General features: G+C 45.2%; 1 protein-coding gene across 3 annotated transcripts; it reads left to right on the top strand.

Annotated features, from left to right (window-relative positions):
* The first annotated feature begins 4,584 nt into the window (after nucleotides 1-4,584).
* Nucleotides 4,585-24,406, top strand: SLC34A1 (solute carrier family 34 member 1). 3 transcript variants are annotated; one of them, XM_061621966.1, is made up of 12 exons: nucleotides 4,585-4,853; nucleotides 5,641-5,835; nucleotides 16,046-16,174; nucleotides 17,629-17,772; nucleotides 18,177-18,288; nucleotides 18,959-19,154; nucleotides 20,292-20,387; nucleotides 21,320-21,422; nucleotides 21,586-21,753; nucleotides 21,949-22,065; nucleotides 22,507-22,631; nucleotides 23,223-24,406. In XM_061621966.1, the coding sequence occupies exons 1-12, from the start codon at nucleotides 4,718-4,720 to the stop codon at nucleotides 23,775-23,777; spliced, it is 2,076 nt and encodes a 691-aa protein (XP_061477950.1). In that variant the 5' UTR covers nucleotides 4,585-4,717; the 3' UTR covers nucleotides 23,778-24,406. The 3 variants fall into 3 exon arrangements, with proteins under 3 accessions (XP_061477950.1, XP_061477952.1, XP_061477951.1); XM_061621968.1 differs by lacking the exons at nucleotides 4,585-4,853; nucleotides 5,641-5,835 and adding exons at nucleotides 15,639-15,695; nucleotides 15,843-15,946; XM_061621967.1 differs by lacking the exons at nucleotides 4,585-4,853; nucleotides 5,641-5,835 and adding exons at nucleotides 15,674-15,750; nucleotides 15,843-15,946.
* The last annotated feature ends 1,084 nt before the right edge of the window (nucleotides 24,407-25,490 follow it).

Raw genomic sequence — 25,490 nt, 5'->3', positions numbered from 1 at the left:
AGTTGGAACTTTTCTCATCACCAACAGCTTTCAGGTCCAGGGAGTTACTGCCCTGCACTCAATTAAGGGAATGCCTTATAGGTCCCTCTGACATTCCTGACATAGCTTTGATCTCACAGAATAAAGTTCAGCTGAGCTACGCATAAGCATTGCCCCCAACATCCATCCAGCCATGGAACAACATGAGTTGTAGGTTCCTAGTATATTGGATGGCATGGCTCATCCTCAATGATGCTGTGTATTATTGAGGATGATACAAAAATAAAATACAGATCCTTCCCTCAGGTGTTCATAAACGGGCCATAAAGTATACGTAGTTCACTTGGAGAGCTTTCCCAGATAGATCCATTCAGGGCATTGGATAATAAAATTACACCAGGAATGGGGAACCTGTGGCACTCTGGTATTGTTGGACTACAGCTCTCATCATCACTAACCATTGGCCATGTTGTTGACGTCCGACAACATCTGGAAGGCCACATGTTCACCAGCCCTGAATTACATAGTCCAAATGAGTTTTCTCCACTGGGGAGATGCAGAAAAGTACAAACAGAAAAGTACATACAGGACTCCCCCCACCATATTTGGGTTTTGCATGGAGCCTACCTCTCTGCTCATATCACCTCTGCAACCCTGGTCCTGAATTTCCATATGGCCAAGTGGTCCATGAACCAACTTTTATTTTATTTTATTTAGTTATTTATTTAGTTATTTAGTTATTTATATCCCACCCTTCCTCCCAGCAGGAGCCCAGGGCAGCAAACAAAAGCGCTAAAAACACATCAAAACATCATAAAAACAAGCTTTAAAATACACCAAAACAAAACAACTTTAAATACTTTTCTTTAAAGAGCTTTAAAAACATCTTTAAAAAGGGTTAAAAACATATTGTTTTTTAAAAAACATATTAAAAAGCAATTCCAACACAGACGCAGACTGGGATAGGTCTCAACTTAAAAGGCTTGTTGAAAGAGGAAAGTCTTCAAAAGATGCCGAAAAGATAACAGAGATGGAGCCTGCCTAATATTTAAGGGGAGGGAATTCCACAGGGTAGGTGCCGCCACACTAAAGGTCCATTTCTTATGTTGTGCGGAACAGACCTCCTGATAAGATGGTATCTGCAGGAGACCCTCACCTGCAGAGCGCAGTGATCAACTGGGTACACAAGGGATAAGACGGTCTTTCAGGTATCCTCGTCCTGAGCTGTATAGGGCTTTGTACGCCAAAACTAGAGCCTTGAACTTGGCCTGGTAGCAAATGGGCAGCCAGTGCAATTCTTTCAGCAGCGGGGAGACATGCTGCGGATTAAAAGCTAGACACACCAGGATGTCATCACTTTGCCTCCTACGTGATGTGATCGCTGCAAATTAAACGGGCATGCAAGTAGAACGCATCTCAGATTAAATCGCCATGTGAACTGGCCCTCAGTCCCATAACCCAGACTGGAATGGGTCAAGATATTGTGTTTCATCCAATTGCTGCACCACAACCCTCTCAATCACTTTCCCTAAGAAGGGGGTATTTGCAACCAGGCAGCAGTTGTTGCAAACCAATGGATACAGGGTGGGATTTTTCAGGAGCAGTCAGATCACCGCCTCTTTCAGGGTGGCTGGAACCACTCCCTCCCACAACAATGCATTTACCACACCCTGGATCCACTCAGTTAACTCCCCTCGGCAAGCTTTAATAAGACAAGAAGGGCAAGGGTTGAGAGGACACATTGCTGGCTGCATTGTCGCACCTTGTCCACGTCATCAGGCCACATCAATTGAAACATTCCCAAGAAGTTGCAGCAGACATTGCACTGGACACCTCACTAGGGACTACAGCAGATGTGGATGGGCCATCAAGATTGCTATGGAGTTGAGCAACTTCACCCTCAAAGTGCCTTGCAAACAATTCACAGTGGGCCTCTGAAGAGTTTAAAACTCTATTTCCTGGAGTTGATGTCAATAGACCCCTGACAATATAGAAAAGCTCCTCTGAACGGCTACTTGAGGATGCAATGGTGGCAGAGAAGTGGGCCTTCTTCATCACCCTCACCGCTACACAGTAGGCACCTATGATGCTTTACTCATGTCCGATCAGCCTCACAACACGTCTTTTGCCACTTACTCTCTAGCCGTCGTCCAGCCTGTTTCATTGCCCTTAGCTCACTGGTGTACCAAGGTGCAAAGTGGACTCCACAATTCCAGAGAGGGCGCTCGGGGACAACCGTGTCAAGAGCCCAATGTGCCTCACTGTTCCACAGCATGACAAGGGCTTCAACAGGGTCACCTGCTCTAGCTACTGGGAACTCCCCAGGACATTCAGGAATCCTGTGGACTCCATTAGTCTCTGGGGGTGGACCATCTTAATCTGTCCACCACCTCTGCAGGGGATCAGAACCATAAGTCTAAACTTCACAGAGAAGTGGTTTGACCATGGCAATGGGGTGACATCCACCCACCCCCCATCTCCCAACCACCCCTTCCTCCATCTGGAGCAAAAACCAAGTCAAGGGTGTGCCCTGCCCTGTGCATCAGGCGGGTGACAACTTGAGACAGCCCCATGGTTGTCATGGAGACCATGAAATCCCTAGCTGGAACACTAGAGGCAGCCTTACCATGGACACTGAAATCACCCAGGACTATCATTCTGGGCTCCTCCAATACCAAAGCTGAGATGGCCTCCACCAGCTTAGTCAGAGAAGCTACCGGGCAGCAGGGTGGACGGTACACCAGCAGCAACCCTAGTTTCCTGTCTCCTTGGCCTGACACCAGGTACAGGCCCTCACAGCCAGGTCCAAGACAGAGTGGTTTCCTGGTGACAGAGATGGAAGTTCTGCAGACCACAGCAACTCCTCCCCCTGTCCCTTTAGCCTGTGCTGATGTTGCACCAAATATCCAGAAGGGCAAAGCTGGATCAGATCCACTCCTCCCAGCTCATCTACCCAGATCTCAGTAATACATACCAAATCAGCACCTTCATCCACGATCAAATCATGGATGAGTGTGGTTTTATTGTGTACCAATCTTGCGTTAAACACCACCACCACACAGGCCAGTGGACACAGCAAATGAACAACGACGAACCTGTCCAGGAGAGGAGTGGAAGCAAGGAACAAGGCGTAGACAGTTTTGCCCTTGTCTTCTATGGTAGTTCACCACCTCCCCATGGCTATACCTCCCTCTACCCATGATAACTGAAATTGGGGTGGCATCACCTAGGTTCTTCCTTATGAAGATTCCTCCTAAACACCTGATATGGACCCAACAAGAGCCCACCAACAAAACCTACCTGAACCAGTTATCCCAGTAGGCCTCTGAGATAATTGGGAACAGTCAGACCCACTCAATATCTTTCACACAGGGCACATCTACTCCCCCTCTGTCTCACACCCAGGGAGGGCCAGCCTTCTGCCAGTTGCAGGCTCTCACTCTGAAGGCATCTGGCAACTTTCTCCTATCATTTGGATCACTGAACAGGCTCTTACCCTGCTCAGGAACTACACATGTGCCATACACCCCCCCACTACCAATCTCCTCTAGATTGGTTAAAAAATATAGAAGGGGATAGAACCCTCACGCTCAGGACTCCCTAAGGGCCGCCCCAGGTGCAGCCAGGCTTTTATGCCCCCTGACCCAGCCAGAAGCTGAGGCAAGAAGCTGCAAGATTGACTGCAGCCTCTCTCTGGAGTCAGGGTCAGGCAGGCGGTCCCAGTCCTTGCAGCACTTACCAGGGACTTCAGCTGTCTCAAGAGGCAGCAACCCAGAAGAGCGAGTAAGCAAGCACCCAGATGCTCAGGTACTCACTCCCAGGGCAGGTCTTCTCCAGTCCCCCAGTGCTGCAGCTTTGAGATCCCAGCATGCCTACACTGAGGGGATCTGCTGCCATCATGTATCCATGATGGTGCCAGGACCAGATTAGCATCCTGGACAGCCTAGACTCATCTTGTATCAGTGTCTCTTAAACATGGCACAGGTCACCTTACTCCACAATACAGGCTAATGCAGAAGTTAGCAATTAACTAAAGGAATTTCTGGGAAGGAGGGGAGTATGAGATGGATGTGAGGGGCACCACAAGACTCTTTAGACTTTGCTCCTATCCAGTGTATAAAGGACGCCTTGAGTTTCTCCAGCCAGTTTGCCGATGAGGGAAGAGTGGATGTAGTGTGAGATCTTGAGACGTTGCCCTGAGTGGCCCACATGCAGCAGGTAAGGGAATAAGTAGGGATAAGAGCCCAGGGTAGCACTAGGTGGAAAAGGCTGAGACTTGGGATAACCAAGCAACCAAGATGGGCAGCTTCAGCAGGCATGGATTTAGCCACTGACTCCAGGCCATTCTAAGACAGACTCTTGGCTCTCTTTCAGATGCACTGAAACCCAGAATTACATACTCATAGGATGGAGGATGCCCAACGCAATACCAGGCAGGACTTCACAAGCTATTTCCATACCAGGGTGAAACCATTTGACATTTTGAAACCAGAATAAGTCCTCTCTGGCCTCTCTCTCAAACTGCTGAAGTCTCGGGTGGAAAGTCTCCTCTGCTATTTGAGTATTGTAGCCTTGAAAGCAATATGGAGCTAGCCTGAAGTTAAAGTTACGCAATTGACTGCAACTCTAATCTGTGATACTGGAAAAAACATATTTGAGAGATGTGGCTTCTTGTTGTATATGAGTGAAGCAGCTGGCACTTACTTGAAGCAAAGAGATTAGTGTAAGCCCCACATTTATGACCTATGGCTATTCAGATTGGCAGGCAATGATGCTATCTTATGGGAGAGAGAGCCCAATCCAATGCCGTCGACCTGCAGGAGGAGGAAAGGTCTTGCGGGCACCACCTTATTCCTTCTGCCCCAGCCCCCAAGGTAATTAGCACAGTTGTCTACTTCTGCACCTGAACATCTGTCATACAGCACACTTGATGAACCAGTCCTGAAATTCTGTCCTTTCTCTTCTGTACTCTACTGTCTTTGTGTTTTCCCTCTCACTCCTGGGAGACCTGGGGATTTGTTTGTTTTCTCTACAATTAACTCTCCTAGATTCTCCCCCCCTCTGAAGAGTGGATGTGGGGAGGTTTTTCTCTATAGATTGCAGCCCATGTGCCCCTGATGCTCCTGCTGTCTATTCAATAGCTCCTTCTTTTGTCTACTTTAGTATATTGCTAAAGCAGAAGGGCTCCAGGCAGAAGCCACAGCAAGTGCAAGCACTTAGGCAACATTACCTTGGGAGGGGAGAAATATGATGCTAAAGAAGCCTTCCACAACCTGATGCCCTGTTTTTGTTAGACTTCAACTCCCATCTGACCCAGCCAACATAGCCAATGGCCAGAGATTATGGGAGCTGTAGTCCAACAAAATCTGGAGGCCACCAGATTCAGGAAGGCTACACTAGGGGACAGTCTGTTTCTTTGGATGTCATGTTTTCCTGGGATGGCATTGGGCTCCTTTTCTCTCTCTCTAAGATGGTGTTGAAGATGGTCTGCTTTGAGGGAGACTGGTCTGTCATGGGATTTCTCTCTATTGGAGCCTCCTTCATTCATTAGGACCAAGGATGGTCTCCTGGGTCTCTCTACAAGTCTCTCTCTGTCAACTGCTGTACTCACAACAGGTATCCTGGGACACAAGTTAGTAATCCGCACCACTTTCTCCATAGCTCTACAAAGGATCCCTGACCCAAGACCATACATTTTCCCCACAGTCAGCACTGTCAGTCATCCAGACCATGGGTACCTTTGCCCAGGTTCTCCTGGGAGACTGGCTAAAAGCATGGAGAAGTTTGAACTGGACACCTGTTCTTCTAAGCCTCATCAGAAGCCCCACACCAGTTTGGACGAAGGGCAGAAACCAGGTAAGGGAAATAATCACAGGGCCACCCACTGTCATAAAGCAATTGTACAGAGTTCCCTTCATTATCCAGTCTGTTTATTTTCTACTTTAAATTGGGGTGGGGAACCTGTGGCCCTCCAGATGCTGTTGGACTACAACTCCCTATATGTGCAAAAAAAATTTTTAAAAGAATATTAAAGACACTTCTTGTCATCTCTGCCCATTGGCCCTGCTGGCTGGGGCTGCTGGCAGTCAGAGTCCAACACCATCTGGAGGACCCATGGGTTCCCCACCCTTGTTTTAAACATTTATACCCAGTTTTAAAAACACTTTCCTAATGTGGCTTACAAGAACAAAATAATAATAACACTCAGATTAAAAATAAGTAAAACAAATACAAAATGCAGTAACATTAAACCCAAAGATGACAGCAAAAAAACAGCAGAAATCAAGAGGGAGTATTCAGAGCTCCCTTGGCAGTGTATTCCACAACCATGATGCCACCATTAATAAGGGCCTGAGACTTCCCCAAAGTTTTATTAATGACAGAGCCTCTGGTGTCAAAACTTGGGTGAGTTCATATAGGGAGAGGCAGTTTTAAAGATATCCTAGCCCTTGGTTCTACCTAGAGAGCATGCTCTAGCACCAAGGAAACCACTTCTAGCTCATCCCAGAAATTCTTAGTCTGGTACTTCCCCCACCTCTGAGTGGTAACTTAGTGTAGAACAGTGGAGCTAACCAACTGACCCAAGGACCTAAGATGCAAAATCAGGACTGTGAAATTCACAGATTTTCATGTACCTTCTTAAGAAGAGATCACGTAGATCAGGGGTAGCCAACATGGTGTCCTCCAGATGTTGTTTGACTCCAACTCCCATCTGCCCCAGCCAGCATTGCCAATGATTAGGGATAATGGAAATTGTACTCCAGTAACATCTGGAGGGCGCCATGTTAGCTACCCCTAAACTACATCAAAAGTGGATCATCCCTAAATAGAGGTGGTAGTGGTAGAGGGAGGCATGTCTTCCTAGAGATAAATAAAAGGCCTCTCCAAACAATGTTTTGTTATTAAATAAATATACTCTAATTGTGCAGTTACTCATTTGTTGGGTGGGATCCAGACCTCTTCCTTCAAGCTAGCATTGTTGCAGTGAGATAGGATGTTATCCTGAGACTCAAGCAGAAATGGTTTGCACTGGGGCATGGGGGGAGGATTTCCCCCTTGCAATGGCTAAATTGTCTGTTGGCTAATGAGACTGCTATGTGAAAAGCACTTGTGGTTGTTGCACAAATATGAGTTCCTGTTGAATGCTGCCTGCGACATCATTAGCAACAACTCCTTCCGCCCATGCCTCTGCCATGCTATGATCTTAGAAGTGCTTTAGATGCTGTGCACTCCTCCACTATACAAATCCAGCAGAAGAGCACTCACGTATAGCATACATTATAAACATCTGCATGCCTTCCCTACGGCAATGCCTTGCTATTTTGTAAACAGTTGGATTTTAATTACTCCTTTGTAACAAATGTTCAAAGGCTTTCTTTTTGCTGCCCATGTGTAGTGTAAATAAACCCATCTTACAAGCACAGATAAGTCCATTGTTGCCAAACCCTCAATGTTTAAGCCTGTGAAAAGGGAACTAGAAACGTTGTGTGCATTAACGTAGGGGTGGTGGCAGAACAGAATGTCCCCGCTTGACTGTTTGTGTGCAGGATGGAGGGGAGAAGGCTCGCGTGCTTTGATCCTGTAAGCTGCTGCATTTCTCTTGCTCTGTCCAGGAGCCCACAAATATACCAAGTTGCGGCAAGAAAAGTGACTGGGGATCCCCAGGCTTTGGCAAACTGGCTTTTTGCATTAGTGGGAAACTGGTAGTACATGCACCATTTGTGTTGGGGAGAAGGCCCTCTGAGTTTTTTCCAGCCGTTCACATAAAATGTTCTCAAAAGGTCTGGATTGTGTTCCAGTTTTTACTCCCCAGACTTGAGTAGTAATAGTAGTAGTAGTAGCAGTAAAAAAATACAGTTGCAGCATTGGGCTGTCTAGTGTGGACAGGCAAAACGCTATTGTGGCTTTTCAGGGTTCCCTTTATTTTATTATTTATTTATTTATTTATTAAATTTCTATTCTGCCCTTCCTCCCAGAAGGAGCCCAGGGCAGCAAACAAAAGAGAAAACACTAAAAACATATATAAAACATTTTAAAAACAAAACATTTTAAAAAACATCTTTAAAACAAAAAAAATATTTTAAAAATAAATAAATAAAAGGGCTTTAAAAACATCTTTAAGAACAATTCCAGCACAGATGCTGATTGGGATAAAGTCTCTTCTTAAAAGGCTTGTTCAAAGAGGAAGGTCTTCAGTAGGCACTGAAAAGCCAACAGAGATGGCGCCTGTCTAATATTTAAGGGGAGGGAATTCCACAGAGTAGGTGCCACTGCAATAACAATAAAGCTCCACTTCCCATGTTGTGCAGAACAAATCTCCTCATGAGATGGTATCTGCGGAGGCCCTTTATCAAAACACTTCCTGGCAGCAGGCTCAACATGTTTTATTAATTCCTAATGATGAGCATGGTAAGGCTATTAGTAATAAATAGCTTTTTATTTGCCCCTTGAATAGCTTTTCTTAATTACCCCAATATTATCTTATGTTCCAGAGACGGATGGTAGGATGCATGCTTTTCATTTTTAAAATAAAAATATTTGTATATCTCAATTTTATAAAAAATATCAAAGCAGTTTACAACAATTATAATACAATAAAAACCACCCCCATATTAAAACAGATAACCAGCTATTATGGAAAATGTTTTTCTTAATTGTCTGCATAAGCCTGGCGGCAAACAAAAGTTTTCAGCCAATATTTGAAAGTTAAAACAGAAGACACCTGCTGAATCTCTATTGGAAGAGCATTCCACAGGAATGGTCCAATAACACTGAAGGCTCAGTTTCATGTTGATGTCAAATGAGTCTAACCAACTTGGAAGCCAACCAGTGACACCCCAAGTGATTGAGCTGGGATATAAGGTACCCTAGACCAGAACTTGGAAGATTACTTTTAAAAAGTAATAAATTACAGTTACAATTACAATTGCTCTGAAAGTAACTGATCACTTTACTTTTTCTCAAAAGTAATCACTACAATTACATTTCAGTTACTTTTTTAAAAAAATGCCTACAAGGTGCTGGCCTTGGCTGCTTCACATCTAAGTAGCCTAAAACAATATTAAAACTAAACACACACACACAGGGGGTAGTAGAAGGGTTCGAATCCCCACATAGCCATGAAGCTCACTGGGTGACCTTGGGCCAGTCACTGCCTCTCATGAAAACCCTATTCATAGGGTCACCATAAGTCAGAATCAACTTGAAGGCAGTACATTTATTTTTTATTTTGAAGATGATGATTATGATAATGCAGCATTTCAAATTAATTCTGTATGACAAGCATTCCATGCCAAACTTGGAAAACCAAGGAGGAGGTATAAAATATAGACAAAAATACTTTTGACAAAATGCCATTTATCCTTTATATCTATAATTAACAATACAGCTGAATGATGTATGTAAAGTATTTTTTCTCTTTCCCTTTTTTATTAGTATTTTAGTACTACTGCTAAAGTTCTGATGAAAGAATAAAGCATTCATTAGCCAAATTCAAATGATTAGAACACATCACATAAATTCCACTGAAGTTGGACTTTTTGCCATAGAAAAGGCAAAAAATACATACCCTATGATAGCCCAATAGACAATCAGAACTAATATAAAACCCTATTGCTTCTCATTTGCAAATGTTGCAAGATCTAAGGTAACTCTAGATCATGTGAGTTCAGGTGATGCATGTTATTAGCAGAGATTGTCAACAGTCTGAGATGTGTGTGTGCCAATGTGTGCGTTTACCTAAGTGGCAGACTTTTACCCTGCACTGAGATCACAGACTTAAGACTTAGTAAAATAAGAAAAGCTATTTTATTTATAGAAATACATAGTAGATAGGAAAGGCATACCTAGTTCTAACTAACTTGGAGGCGCAACACTCAGGTTTGGGAGTTGCCCTCATGGCTCAGGAGGGAGAGAGCAGAGACAAAGGTGTCTCCTCTCTCTTGGATTACTTTATTGCTTAACTGCATTCTGTGTTTGCCTCTGTAATTCTCACTTTTTTTTACCCACTGTTTGAATGTCTTTTGGGAATGCCTACTGATTATTTGTTATCATTTTGGGCTGATTACCTTCAGCTATTATCTCACCAAAGTTGCATACACATGACAGATTTAAAGCACATTTCCACCACCACCCCAAAAAAGAATCCTGGGAACTGTAGTTTGTTACGGGTGCTGGGAATTGTAGCTCTGTGAGGAGTAAACTACAGTCCCCAAGATTCTTGGGGGAAAGCCATGTGCTTACATGTATGGTGTCTACTGGGAGACTCTTACAGATTGATTCTATACTCCCAGAAGTAAATCCTATTTACTGTTATGGGAATTACTTCCAAGGAAGTATGCTTGGAATTGCAGCTTTTAGGTCATGCTTAATAGCCACCTTGTATCAAATTGAACAGTTTCCAATCAGATTTAAATACTAACCACTTAAACTGGTCAGAGTGTCATTCCCTCTATTTCTGAAGCTCAGGCTGGAAGTGTTGCTGCTTATGTAGCCATGGTATCACCATCCATACCACACATAATAAGGAGTATTAGTGGGCAAGAGGGAACCCCAAGTGTTGCAGAATACAAAAAAGTGAGAGAGAAAACAGAAAGGGAATGACTCCCAAAACAGCCCAAATGAGTACTGAGCATGCTCTGTTATGGAATGCTCAGTGGCTGTGTGAGGAGAGAGAGTGAGAGTGAGAGAGAGAGAGAGAGATGTCTCAGCTAACAGAAAATTATAGAACAGTAGAGTTGGAAGGAACCTTTAAGGTCATCCAGTCCACACCCCTACTCAATGCAGGAATCCAAGTTAAAGCACACCTGACAGGTGGCTGTCCAGCTGCCTCTTGAATGCTTCCAATGTTGGAGAGCCCACCACTTCCCTAGGTAATTGGTTCCATTGCCATACTGCTCTAATGACTGACAGTCCTTTTTTGAGTGTTGAAAGGTGTTTCAAATAAAATTCTAACTTTTATAATAGTCCAGATTTTTTTAATGTCCATATGATTGATGGGCAGGCTGGAAAGAAAAATGACTCGCTAAGGCTACATCCACACCAGACATTTATTCCACTTTAAACAGTCATGATCTCAGAATCCTGGGAAGTGTAATTTGTGAAGGGTCCTGAGAGTTGTTAGGAGTCCCCAATTCCCCCCACAGAACTCCAGTCACAGAATTGTCTGAGAAGAGGGGCTGACTGTTAAACCACTCTGGACATTGGAGCTCTGTCGGGAGAATAGGAGTCTCCTAATAACACTCAGCACCCGTCACAAACTACACTTGCCAGGATTCTTTGGGGGAAGTCATGACTGTTTAAAGTGGCATAAATGTCTGGCGTGGGTGTGGCCAGAAGGTCATCCAGCGAGTTCATGGCTGTGGTAAGATATGAACTCAGAACGTCCCAGCTGCACCCAGCATGGAACTACACTTTCAGCAGCAAATACCAGAAAACCAATTAAATGTGTGCTGTCAATGTGCAAAGCATTTGCTGGGGTGCATTTGGGTAGGTGAAGCAGGAGATAGATGGAAGGGGCTGTTTTCCATGCCTGCCACTTTACCAGTGCAATGCCCCATATTTTTCCTTATTGACCTCCATCAGCTAGGGGAAAGTGGCCAGGGAAGGGGTTGCAGATAAAAAGTTTCAGCAGCAAATTACCCCCTCTCATCACTTCTCCCTAACAAAATGCCCCCCACATCAGTAGCAGACACCAGCAGGGAAGTTCTTTTTTGAGTTGTAATTCAGCTCTCATTCTGTTAATTCCCAAACTACACCAGTTGTCATTTTGACCTACATGCATAGGGAGAAAGACAGTGTAAAGGGTGTGCACAAGGGGGAGGGGATGACAAAGGATTTAGGACTTAAAGATTTAATATTCCACGAGTAGAAAAAAATACCCTGTGCAAATGTCTATATTATTGCAGAAAAGTTCAGTTCTACATATGTTTGCCATCTTTTCCTCAAGCACAACTGTTTTTGAGATAACAGTCTTATTCTCTCTTGCCCTTCACCAAAAAGCCATGTTAGTTGTCCAGTATGTGAAATGACTGCAAGCAGGTGCAGCCCAAGACATTTTGCTAAGCAAATGGTGCCCTGCCCCCAAGTCAAGGTCATAGTACCATAGCTTGAAAAGTTATGTTGGCATTTGAGGCAGAAAATCTCACAAGTACCTCTTCCTGACAGTAAATATACAACAACCAAAAATTAAAATAGCTAATAATTTGCTGCATGGTGCCCCAAATTAGTTGCTTGGGGTAGTCATCTCTTGCTGCCTAGTGAGAGTCGCTCTATGAGAGGCACATAACTGAAGCAAAACACACAAACAGAAGTATGAGACTGCACCTACCTCCTAGTCTCTTGCCAGTTCCCAATTTTCACCCTCTCTGGAGGGGTGCAAGGACAAGCGGAGGGGATGCAGAGAGGGTGCAAGGACAAGCGGAAGGGATGCAGAGAGGGTGCAAGGACAAGCGGAGGGGATGCAGAGAGGGTGCAAGGACAAGCGGAGGGGATGCAGAGAGGGTGCAAGGACAAGCGGAGGGGATGCAGAGAGGGTGCAAGGACAAGCGGAGGGGATGCAGAGAGGGTGCAAGGACAAGCGGAGGGGATGCAGAGAGGGTGCAAGGACAAGCGGAGGGGATGCAGAGAGGGTGCAAGGACAAGCGGAGGGGATGCAGAGAGGGTGCAAGGACAAGCGGAGGGGATGCAGAGAGGGTGCAAGGACAAGCGGAGGGGATGCAGAGAGGGTGCAAGGACAAGCAGAGGGGATGCAAAGAGGGTGCAAGGACAAGTAGAGGGGGTGCAAGGACAAGCAGAGGAAATGCGAGGACAAGCAGGGGGTGCCAGGAAGAGCAGAGAGGTGGGCGAGCAGGCTGAGGGAGGCAGGATGAGCGGGGGGGGGGGGCAGGGAGAGTAGGCTGGAAAGGGTAACACATACACTCACCTCCACAGCTCTTCCATTCTGCTGCAGAAGCCCAGTTTGAGGCACATATCTTTCCTCCACCATTCCACCAATCACAGCAGCAGATGATTTCCCCTGCTTTCCCCCCCAGTAACATCCAAATGTAACGCAAAAAAGTTACATTTGCAGCTCAAAAGTAATGAAATTACCACTCGTTCTGTTACATACAAAATGTAACAAAGTTACCCACTCGTTATGCAAAATAGTAACAAATTACAAGTAACTCGTTATCTCTAACCAGTTACTTCCAAGCTCTGCCCTAGATCTAAGTTGTTCAGAGCTTTGTAGGGAACCTGCTCAGCAGTAGATGGGCAGTCAGTGCAGATGTTTTAGCAGTGGTGTCACATGTTAGCAGCTATGTGCCTCCTCAGCAATTTAGCTGCTGCATTCTGCACCAGTTGGAGCTTCCAGACCAGGATCAAGGACAGCCCTACATAGAGAGCATTGCAGTAATCCAGCCTTGAGGTTGCTAATGCATGGGCCACAGTGGTCAAGCTATACCTGTCAAGGAATGACTGTAACTGTCAAACCAGATGAAACTGGTAAATTCACTCCTAGCCAGAGAGGGCACTCACGCATCTAGTGACAAACTTCTATCCAGGGGTACCCCAAAGCTACATACCTGCTTCTTCAGAGGGAGTGTGATGCTGGCAACTACCCACTTGAAGAGCCTCCAGCTTCCCAGGATTCAAACACAGTTTATTGGCCTTCATCCAATCTACCACTGCTGTCAGACACTGATTCAGATGTTATGAAGAAACACATCTACTAATTTTATTGTGAAATAGTGTTATTTCTCTAAAGAAATAACAGAGAAACCAGTGATTAAAGCCTCCCCCACCAGTGGCCAGGAATAGAAACTGATATTGGGGCAATAAGAGAAACCATTCCGTAGACATGTGTTTGTCGCTAATTCCACACCCAAGTTTATCAGGAAGCAATAAAGTGGGCTGACTCTACAAGCAGGAAACTTAATTAACATTGGTGGGAATACTTGTGAATAACATGCTCAGAGGGTCTATTACTGATGAATTATATAGAGCTGTAATAAGTGATTGTGTGGCACCTCCATTTTAATTTCACTTCTAGTGAATTGCAGAAAAGCAATACCTCAACAGCACTGAAGAGCTCAAGTGTAGAAGGTCAATGGAATGCTTTTGAAGTGGCTCTGGCCAACAGATTCCATCCCTACTCTGAACAGGAAGAGCAGGAACTTACTGCAACCCCCAGCATCAGCTGGGATCATAAGGCGTTAATACACCCTGAGGAATAACCTGAGCCCCCTTCCCAATAAACCCCTTCCTCAGAAGTCTAATACCAACAGACAAATGCCCCAAAGGTGGGACACCCAACCTTGTTTTTTGGACCCTCTACCACCAATCCCAGGACCGCATGAGCAGGCAATGATTGGTCCAGAGTGCAGACTTCAGCTTCCCTTACAATGGAATGCTAATTATCTAACCCTTGCAAGTTTCCTGGTAGTTCATTTGCTGTTTAGCATTTAATTGCTATTTAAAGTGAATGCTTACAAATGTGGACACTTCTTAGTTTTGAGGAAGATTTGTCCTCTGGTATTAAGAGAGGCGAGACTGAGCTGTATTTGTGCAAGGACAAAAGTAACACAAAGACAGAAAACCTGAGAACCCCTCTGATGCAAACACAAACAAGGAAATGTTGAAAATCACGTTCTGCTCATCCCCATGTGTTATGACTGAAGCCAAATTAGGGGAGCTTTTTTTCCTCAGCCAGTATGACCGTACGGGCAACTGCTTATGTGCAAGAACTTTTATTTCAGATTATAAAATCAGTGGGTCATTTTGACCTGCTTTGAAATTCAGTGTGTACAATGAATCAACATTTTAATGGTTACTGTTACTTATTTTAAGGCAGGGGTGGAAATCTGTGGCTTGTTGGACTCCCAATTCCCATCAGCCCCAGCCAGCATGACCAATGGTCAGGGATGTGGGGAGTTGTAGACATACAATATCTGGAGGGCCAAAGGTTCCCCACCTCTGCTTCAAGGCAACAATCTTATGCACCAATCTGATGTTACTTCCAAGAATGTCCCACTGAACTTAGTAAGACACTTTTGAATAAATAGGCGTACAACAGGGCTGCATAACATGGGAAAAGAAATAACTTTAACTAGCAAACATTACAGTGACCATCAAGAAATGAACATGTCTGGTACCTTAATCAAGTAGAAAAGGACTTCCACCATCACCCTAAATTCTGGCTTAATGTACCTCCTAATATTCACCATCGAATCCAAAATAAACAGAAGATTACTGGAAAAAGTCAAATCAGCAGTCAGAATGCCTGAAAGGTATCGTGTGCAAAGCTCTAGATGCAACTTTGTCATGAATCAGTAATGATTACCCCATTTCTTAGACTTAAAACATCAAGGCTCTGTAACAGCCACAACTATACACAATCTGTTTCCAGCTGATAAATCTTGAGAGAGAACACTTCCCACAGGGAAGTCTTCCTTAAGAGAAGCAGCTGTGGCATAGGATTGTGTAAACTGGCTCAAACCTGTGCTGACCCTTTTTCTTATATGAACCTTAGGTCAGAGTTAAGGTGCTCGTGTTGTATCAAAATGCACTTCCTTAGCTTTATGCTTCATCGCCCATGCTGGCTGCGTGGGTGACTGAAGGATTGCTGTTCCCAGCAATCTTCTGTCCATTTCCCTGCTGCGAAACATTAGGCATTTATAGAAAGATTATCGGCAGGTTCTTTACTGTTACTAAGCAACCCACAGTGGAGTTGAAATTAAGTGGGTTTGTTTTTAGAACTGGAATACCTCTCCTCTACCTCCTTACTGCAGAAAGGTCTCTTCCTATATTGGAGCACAAGCTGACCCAGTGATCATTTAGTGTGTTGGCATTTAACTCTGCCTTTCCCTCTTTTTTTTGTATTGCAGTCACAAGAACTGTGCCCTCTGGACTTCTGGGAGAGCCTGAAGAAACTCCCATGCAGATATTCAGTGGAAATTCCATTGGGGAAAGAGGGGGAAGAGCACACGAGGTGGGGGGGGCGCAGTTGCATGGCCTGGAGGCAATAGGTTTGAACTGGCCAAAATAATCTAGTGCACAACTGTGTTTAATGTCTGTTGTTCCCTTACAGCACTTGGCAGATGTGCAAGAATCAAATCCATCCTCACTTCCCTTCTCAAGGTGCCTCTGATGTTTGGCTTTTTGTACCTGTTTGTGTGCTCCCTTGATGTGCTGAGCTCTGCCTTCCAGTTAGCAGGAGGTGAGGGTCATGATGTCTGTCTGTCTCTTTCCTTCCTTCCTCTGCAGAGTCCATGGGAATGACGTTATAAAGATACCCTTCCCTTTGGTTTTACTGCTTGTACTTCCTGCCTTTCTCTGTAACTGGAGTGAGTCCTACTAGGTCCAAGCAGTTGTGAAAGAGCTCAAGGTTAACATCAGGAAGAGGGAGACCCTCTTTCTCCTTGGTTCTGTGGCTAGTGACTGTTGATTCAGGACCGTTCCTTCCAGATGTGCTTTGCCTGAGCGGGAATCCAGAATCTTCAAGGTCTCTTTCCAAAACAAACCAATTTATTACAACAAGCCCAACCAGAAAAGGACCATTCCAAATGGAACAGTCTATTTGGCAGGCATCCTTGGCTTGGTTTGTCCTGCCACTTTACAAGCTGCATTTACACTGTGGCACAAGGAAAATTCTGTACTTCCCCTGACTTGTGGATCCTTTTATCCTTTGTTCTTGATCACATTGTCTTTGCCAGGATGGTCCCTCTGTCTCTTGAGAAGTCCCCTACTTGGCCTTGTAATAAAATCACATAGGCTTCCTCCAGTGACATCAAGCTACCAGATGTAAATGGATATCATCATACTGTTGTGTGCACCCCAGTCTTTGAGTGGTGAGAGACTTCCAGGGATTCCAGCACTTACCCAGGATTTGGTTTCCTTGGAATGAAGGTGACTGGAGGCTGTGGTGGTGTCTCTATGATACATGGTTTTATTTACACATATTTACAATCTGAGCATAATATGGCAGGGCTCCCAGCATTAACACTCCAACAGATCTTGCTTCCCCATTAGGCCTCCAGGGAGGCACCCCAAAGCCTCAAGCTTCTCTGTCTCTTCCCAGCGCCCAGCTCCACACCAGACTAACTAAAAATATACTTCCTGGCCCCAGCCAGGTTGCAGGAAGAGTGCTATCTTCCTCAAGGAGCATCCCTGGCCCTTTGTTCCTATGGAAACACATCTGCTCTTGACCAAGTCTTTAGGCATGTAGAAGGGGGCACCTGACAGACATGGTCAGACCCATTATCCCCAAAAAAGGACCTGGTTTGACCAGTTCAGCAGGTTCCTTCCTTACAGCTAAAGAATCACAGGCTTGAAGGGGACCCAGACATCACCCAGACCAACCCCTGGCTAGAATGTGTCCTTGACCTGTGATAGTGCCTCTTGCCTGGGTGGAGGATGGAGAGATGTGTGAGTGTGTATGAGAGAGTGGTAGAAGCCTCTGACATTTGCATGACTGGAATATAGCCTACTGTACAAAGGTAAGAGACTGTTGCTCTGCCCACTTTTCTCTCTGGCCCCATCACCACTGGCATGTGGCCTCTGGAAGGTTTCTCACAAGAGAAGGACAAAACCCCTATTTTCTCTTGCGGTTTCCAGCAACTGGTACTCATGCACGGACCTAACTCTCTGTCTTCTGCTTCCTCTTCCCTCCAGGTAAAGTAGCAGGGGACATTTTCAAGGACAATGCTATTCTCTCCAACCCAGTGGCAGGACTTGTAGTGGGAATCCTCGTTACTGTCCTGGTTCAGAGCTCCAGCACCTCCACCTCCATCATCGTCAGCATGGTCTCCTCGGGGCGTGAGTAATGCTGGTGGAGAGGAATGGAGGTTGAATGTAGAAGGGAGGGAATGTTTCTGGAGATGTGGGTGCATGTGTGGCTACAAGAGAAATTAGGTTGGATGCCTCCTCCCCCCATTCCCCCATTTGATTCTTGCATGTCAGCTGGCATCTCTGTATCCATTTACTTGTCTTGGCAACATTGGCATACAATCCCATCATCATAAGGTATCTTTAAATTTGTCTGGAAATGAGAGACTGATGAAATCTTAGTGCCTGCTGGAGATGGAAGGAAAGGAGAAGACAGCACAGGTTGGGGCACACAAGATAGGACGTTTACTTGAAACTTCATCCAGTTTCTGGTGCCCTAAACTGGGCACAGAGCCAGGGTACTCAGCAGACACTCTTTGCCCTTTTCTTCCTAGTGCTGGAGGTACGCTCTGCCATCCCCATCATCATGGGTTCCAACATTGGCACCTCAGTCACCAACACCATTGTGGCACTCATGCAGGCTGGTGACAGAAATGAATTTAAGAGGTGAGCATTATGGAGGGCATGCGGTGGGCGCAATCAGTAGGGGTTGAAAACTGGAGACTGGGGTGAACTGCATCTACAGACTACATTAGGAAGCCAGTTGTGGTGCAGCTAGAAGAGTTAGATGAAGACCAGGACTAGGAGGAGCTGGGAGGCGCTCACAAAGTATAAGACGATCTCAGCAGGTGACTGAAGCTCTTGAGAACCATAAGGTTGTATTCAATGTTGAGCTAAGGCAAACATGCCATCTTTCCTTGCATAATGGAATGTTCTCCCCCTCTCCCTCCCTTGTTCTGGGCTTCCTTCCAATCCTCTAGAGCAGATTTGGGGATGGCTTCGGGCGTTGTGCAGAGTGGGATGGGGGAAGTCTCATTGTGCAAGTGGAAGTTGTTCCGCTGACACAACAATTTGGTTGAATACCACCCACAGGAACTAATTGGGGTAGTGAAGAACAAGTCCATCTTAACAAGAGAGCAAGTGACACCTTGGACTGATAGGGTAGGCAAAGTAGATGGACAAAGTTGGAGACAGATTTGGCAGCGCAGAAGGAAATATTTGATAGAGTGATATTAATTGCTGGAATAGCTTATATTTGGACTCATTCCCCGCCCTCTCATTCCACGCTACAACTCCTACAGCTCACCCGAACAATGGCTTCTCTACTGTCTCTCAGGGCTTTTGCAGGGGCCACCGTACATGACTGTTTCAACTGGCTGTCAGTGCTGGTTTTGCTGCCTCTTGAGGTGGCCAGTGGCTATCTGCACCGCATCACCAAGGTGGCTGTGGCAACCCTCAACTTCCACAGTGGACAGGATGCTCCAGAACTTTTGAAAGTAATCACAGAGCCCTTCACTGGCCTTATTATCCAGGTGTGTGTTACTGGCAAGTCAAGTGGAGCCTCTTTGGTCTTTGTCACAAAACGTGGAGTAACTGGGTAGGTGCTTCCTCCCCATGCTTGGGATCCTGGCCATGTTCTTATCCTCCATACCACCTTTCAGTCCTCTCTCTAGCTGATGAGTGTCAGAAGCCTAGCCATTGTCTACATCTGAGGACTGTTAAATTTTATGTTATTATTTCTTTATTAAATTGATTAGATTTATTTGTTTATTAGATTTTGCTGCCCTGGGTTCCTACTGGGAGGAAGTAGGGATACAAATCAAATAATAAATAAATAAATAAAAATAGATTTATATCCCACCCTTCCTCCCAGAAGGAGCCCAGTTAATCTGTTGGTGCCAACTGAGTATAAACCTTTAGTAAAATATGGGGCTGCTGAAGCTAATTTTTTGGCTGCTGGTAACAGGTTAGTGTCCAGGATGCCATAAAGCAAAGCAGATAACGGAATTTGGAAGTCAGTGATTTCAGGGGAAATGAAGAGACAAGCAAGTCCTGATTTACTTGCTTGAGATCACTAATGGATTGTTACAGACTGGGCTGCTGACCCAGGAAAGTTTGCAAGGAACTGTGAGCCAATCAGAAGGCCATGGTAGGCACCAATAAGGGCCTAGGTTAGAAGATCCTGTAATAGCTGTGAAAGAGCAGTTCTTAGACTTCCTAGGCTTTTGCTGTTGTCTGAATATTTGATATCTTTGACTCCAGATTGTTTGGTTCCACAGAGCGATCTGCCTTCCTCGATGTTGGAACATGTTAACAATTTCTTGCTTTCAGAAGAAATGCAACCCTCACAACATATATAATGGGAGACATGTTATGCTCTTATGGTGCAAGATATTTTAAAGGAAGCAGCCTGGGTAGGAATAGCCCAGGCAGATGCTCCAGTCAGATCCGTTAGAATCCAGCTTAATCCCTTAGCTTCAAGCCAATATCTAAATTGCTGGTCTGCTTGTCTGGGATTTCTGAAGAGAATATGAATTTCCTGACACTGTATGCCAGTGGTCCGCTCCTCCTCCTCCTCCTCCTCCTCCTCCTCCTGTTGCAGGAGTATTTGGGCTCTCTACCTCCCATCCCTGGCAGTGTTTCCATGATCCCTCCTCTTGTTTCCACAGCTAGATAAGTCAGTGATCATAGGCATTGCCACAGGTGATGAGAGCTTGCACAACAAGAGTCTGATCCGAATATGGTGTGAAGCATCAGTCCAACAGGTGAGAGTTCTACAGCGGGGTTGCTGGGGGGGAGGAAGCAGTGGGTGCTAAGTGTCGGAATGGGTTGATGGTCCTGGCAAGAGACACTTTTAAGTCAGTGGCTCAACATGAATCTGCATGGACTAAGTACTGATTAATGAGATGTCTTTGTTTTGGCATTTTGGAGAATGGAGCGTGAACAACTTCTGTTCGTGTGCAGGGGTGGAGAGACAAGGTTGCACAGAGCCTAGGGTACATTCAGGCTTTTTGGAGACAACTGAGCAGGATTGTCAGAATGTGAAAGATGAAATTGACCTAGTTTGCAGGTGACATTATAGTTAAAATAAGCTATGGTTTAATGTGAACAAGCCATGTGCTGGAGCATGCAGCTGAAACTCCTCCTCCTTTGCTCCTGCTGCCGTCAAGCTGCCAGGAAACAAGCTATGGTCAGGCTTGTTGTGTCATCAGGTATGGAGGCTTCAGTCCAAGGGCTCTATTCACACACCACAGTGCTTGGCTAGAATGACTGGAGTTGTTTGGGACTGTAGGGCAAGAATACAGAATCGTTATGGGCAGATATGGGAGACAAGGCATTAAACTGAGCATTATACATTGCTCTTGTAGCGGTTGTCTGTTAGGAACCATGAACCATATCCAAAATTGTCACTTGATCAAAAACTCTCTAGTGCAAGGAAGATAGCATTTAGAGCGTTTACCAACAGATTACCTGTTGACATTGTTTTGCCTGCGAGAAATAAGTCAGAATGAACAAAGGAAGCAACTTATGAGGCTCTATAACTAAAATGGCTAAGAAGAGACCCCAAATAGGAATGGTGCAATGATAAGGCCGTTTCTCTCTCAGCATGGGTGACTGACTCCTCCTCACTCATGTCCACACAGCTCCTACAACAAGTGGCTGAACTCCCCTGACATCCCCCTTCCTTTTTCTACAGATTTCTGCCTCAAGCTCTAGAGGAAGTTTCCTGAACTGCAGCTCCCATGCCCCAAGCAGCCTGGACAGTGCTGGGAAACCAGGCAGTGCTGTGCAAGAGAAATGTAAGAACTGCAATCAGCAGGCAGCAGAACCTTGTGAGAAATGGCAGCTATATATGAGGGCAACCAGGAAGAATCTCAACTTAGGGCAGGAAGGGCAAGAGGAACTGGATTGGTGCCAATGCATTGTTTGCCCCTTGCATTGACTCCCTGCTTCTTCACCTAGGCAATCACCTGTTTGTGGACTCCTCTCTACCAGACTTGGCTGTGGGCCTCATCTTGCTGGCTGGCTCACTGATTGTGCTGTGCACCTGCCTTATCATGCTGGTCAAGCTGCTTCACTCTGTACTCAAAGGCCAGGTGGCCAGAGCTATCCAGAAAGTCATCAACACAGGTAGGCTGCCTAAAACCAGGGCCAGAGAGGAGGACTCCTCCTTCCCCCAGTGAATACCCAATGGCAGTATCTTAGGCCACAGGGCTTGAATACTCGTGGAACCTTTCCGGGTTCCAGGGCACCATAAGAGCACCAACTGGGTTCTCATGGCAGAAAACGTGTGGATGTCAGTCTTGCCTCCTTGTTCTTGGGCAGATCTGCCATCCCCTTTCAGCTGGGCCACGGGTTACTTCGCCATGCTAGTTGGTGCTGGAATGACCTTTGTTGTACAGAGCAGCTCAGTCTTCACTTCAGCAATCACTCCGCTCATTGGTAAGTCAATATTTATTTTGATTCCTTGTGCAAGATCAAAGTAAAAAGAATGAGTGTGCATGTGTGGAAATTAAAAATGACAATAAAGCCTATTAAGACCACCTCTCCCATTTATCCTCATAGAGGGAAGTGGATCTCGGGATTCTTGGGAGTCACTAAAGCAGGTCATATGAAATATAAGCATTTAGAAAGACCAAGATCTCTGCTTTCGCTATAACCTTTGGCTAAACAGTAAATGTTGAGGTGAAACATAGCTAGCCCTGAAATCCCTCAGGTAGAAGATGTCTTGAGTAACTGTGTCATATGTCTCACGAGTCTCTCGTTGGATGGCATAAGCTTAACGTCTTTAAACATTCCCCATTGCATGTTATCTTGAGTGATTGTTGAGGGAAAGGAAGGTACTGACTTCCTGATGATTCTTTCTTTTTCTCTGTGGGGCAGGCCTGGAGGTGATTAGCTTAGAACGTGCGTATCCACTCACCCTTGGTTCCAACATCGGAACTACAACCACAGCTATCCTAGCTGCCTTGGCAAGTCCAGGGGACAAGTTAGCCAGCGCCTTCCAGGTGAGCAGATGCCCTCTCCATACCCTGCTGAGCTGGAGTTACTTTATGAGAGTACACCTTCTAAGCTAAAGATGTATTATTGATACACGCACACAGACACACTAATGCTGCCAGACAGCGATTGTCATAACTGCATTGAACTTGGAAGACCCAGGTTTATTGTTGTTTATTATTTATTTGTTACAGTTGAATCCTACTTTTCTTCCAAAGAGCTGAAGGTGGCATATCCAGTTCTGCCCCTTCCCATTTTATCCTCACAACAACCCTGTGAGGTAGGTTAGGCTAGAGACTGTGACTGACCCAGGGTCACTCAGTGAGCTTCCTGGTTGAGTGGGGATTTTGTCTCCCAGGTCCCAGTCCAACACTTTAACCACTACACTACCTAGTACAAGAAGTTGTAAGGTTATTAAATCAAGAAGTATAGGTCTGAGGGGTATAAAAAAGATTCATGTGTCCCCGGTTCCCATCTTCTTTTGCAAGCCCTATCTCCTACAGCCTCTTTTGCATGTCCTACCCCCTTTAGCTTGGTATGCCATCATTTCCCAATGTTGCCTCCAAGATGGTTGCTATGTTTCTGTTTTTCTTCCTCAGATTGCTCTTTGCCATTTCTTTTTCAACATCTCAGGGATCTTGCTGTGGTACCCCCTGCCTTGCACCCGCCTGCCCATTCAGATGGCCAAAGCACTAGGTGAGCGGACAGCCAAATACCGCTGGTTTGCTGTCTTCTACCTGATCATCTGCTTCCTGTTGTTGCCATCGCTGGTTTTTGGACTCTCCATGGCAGGATGGCGGGTCCTGGTGGGTGTGGGAGCCCCTTTCTTGAGCCTTCTGGCTTGTGTGGCCTTTGTCAATATCATGCAGTCACGAAGCCCTGGCCGACTGCCGCAGTGGCTTCAGAGTTGGGACTTCCTGCCATACTGGATGCACTCCTTGCAACCCATGGATGGGCTGATCACTAGGGCCACACTGTGTTGTGCTGACCATTGCTCAGGCAGTCAAGATGAACACAGTGACATCTCACCTCAGATTAAAGCCAGAGCAGGCCTGCATAACCCTTCACTCTCCTTCTTAGAGGAATTGTCTCTACCACCAAGGCCCTCTCCCCAGCTAAATTCACCACCAATGCAAAGTGCTACCCGCCTGTAACCTGTGATGGAACACAGGCCAACTGTTGCCTGCAGATGGTGGTGCTCAGCAGAAAAGCAATGACAGAACTGACCTCTGAAAGCAAGAAGGTGTATCTGCCAGTGTGTGTGTTGAGCCTGAGCGCTGGTGGCTCCATGTGTGACTCCAGCTGCCATATGTGCACCTGTGTTCCAGCTGTTATGGATTCATCTGCCACTGTGCATGACACTGTATGGGATGTGTGTGTGTGTGCCCATAAGTGTGCATGTAAGTGTTGTGTACATCCTTGTGTGTGGTGTGCATCCATGAATGAGCGCAAAACTGAAATGCAATTGTGTTTGTACCTTTTAATGTGAGGGTGTTTTGTGTGCAGTGCACTGGATACCTTGCCACAAGTCAGCCTTGAAATATGAGCAGTGTCTGAGCTCCAAATGTTCTGCATGGTGGCAGCAGGGAAGTTACTTCTGTAGTAATACTGGGGATTGTCCTATGTAGTATTTTACAGGACATGCAACACATTTGCAAAATATTAAACTTTATTAACTCATGGTGCTTGGAGATCATTCTCCACCATTCTATCTTGACAACATGGTGTTAATAGCCTCTTTCTGACCTCTTGAATCTTTAAATTTTTAGGGGCATGCATAATGCTGGCATGATAATTCCTTGTCCATGGTGGTGGTGTTCCAGTCACCACTTCAGTAAATATAATCTTTAATAAAAAATAATGTTAGAATTGCTAAGAAATGTCTTGCTACCTCTTCATTCACACTGCTTTTATATCTGCAGAAGAGTTACAGACCGTTTTCAAGGTGAGCTATCAAGGTTCTCTAGAATGGGAATGGGGTTGGAGAAGTGGCTTGTAGGTATCTGTTTCTGCGTATCTTTTGTCATGCTGCTTCAGAGAAACTGCAAACCAGATTTTGACAGTTCTAGTGAAAATCCAGATTGGGAAGAGCTTGATGTTTAGGACTTACAAAATTTGACACGCTATTACCTTTGTTACCCACCCACCTCACACCTCAGCCAAAGTACAACAAAGTACTTTACAGATCAACAGCCAGCAGTCAGTATTGGTTAATTAAAACTTTTGTCCATAAAACAGAAGCCATTTCTTAGGTATTTTTAGAAAATACAAAGTCTAAAAGAAAATCTGAATGCTTAAGAAAATGCTGTCCTGGAGGAAGAACCTGACATGTTGAGGGTTCTCCACTAGAGGCTTGAATTTACGAGCAACAAATCGCCAGGAATAGATGGCATACCAATAGAGTTGCTACAAACTACTGAGACTGAATCTGTCCAAATTTTGACAAAAATTTGTCAGCAAATATGGAAAACTAAACAATGGCTCACAGACTGGAAGCGTTCCATATACATCCCAATTCCAAAAAAAGGGGATCCCGGGGAATGCAGTAATTATCAAACTATTGCCTTAATATCCCATGCAAGTAAAGTAATGCTCAAGATTCTACAACAAAGGCTCTTGCCATATATGGAGCAGGAAATGCCAGATGTCCAAGCTAGATTTAGAAAGGGAAGAGGCACCAGAGATCGTATCACAAACATACGTTGGATAATGGAACGAACCAAGGAATTTCAGAAGAAAATCACCCTGTGCTTCATAGATTACAGCAAAGCCTTTGATTGTGTAGATCATGGAAAACTATTGAATGCCTCAAAAGAAATGGGGGTGCCACACCATCTGATTGTCCTGATGTGCACCCTATACTCTGG

The sequence above is a fragment of the Rhineura floridana genome, chromosome 3 (genome assembly GCF_030035675.1).
Source record: "Rhineura floridana isolate rRhiFlo1 chromosome 3, rRhiFlo1.hap2, whole genome shotgun sequence".
Classification (NCBI taxonomy): Eukaryota; Metazoa; Chordata; class Lepidosauria; order Squamata; family Rhineuridae; genus Rhineura; species Rhineura floridana.
The sequence above is the reverse complement of the archived record's forward strand: the minus strand, read 5'-3'. Positions and strand labels throughout refer to the sequence as shown.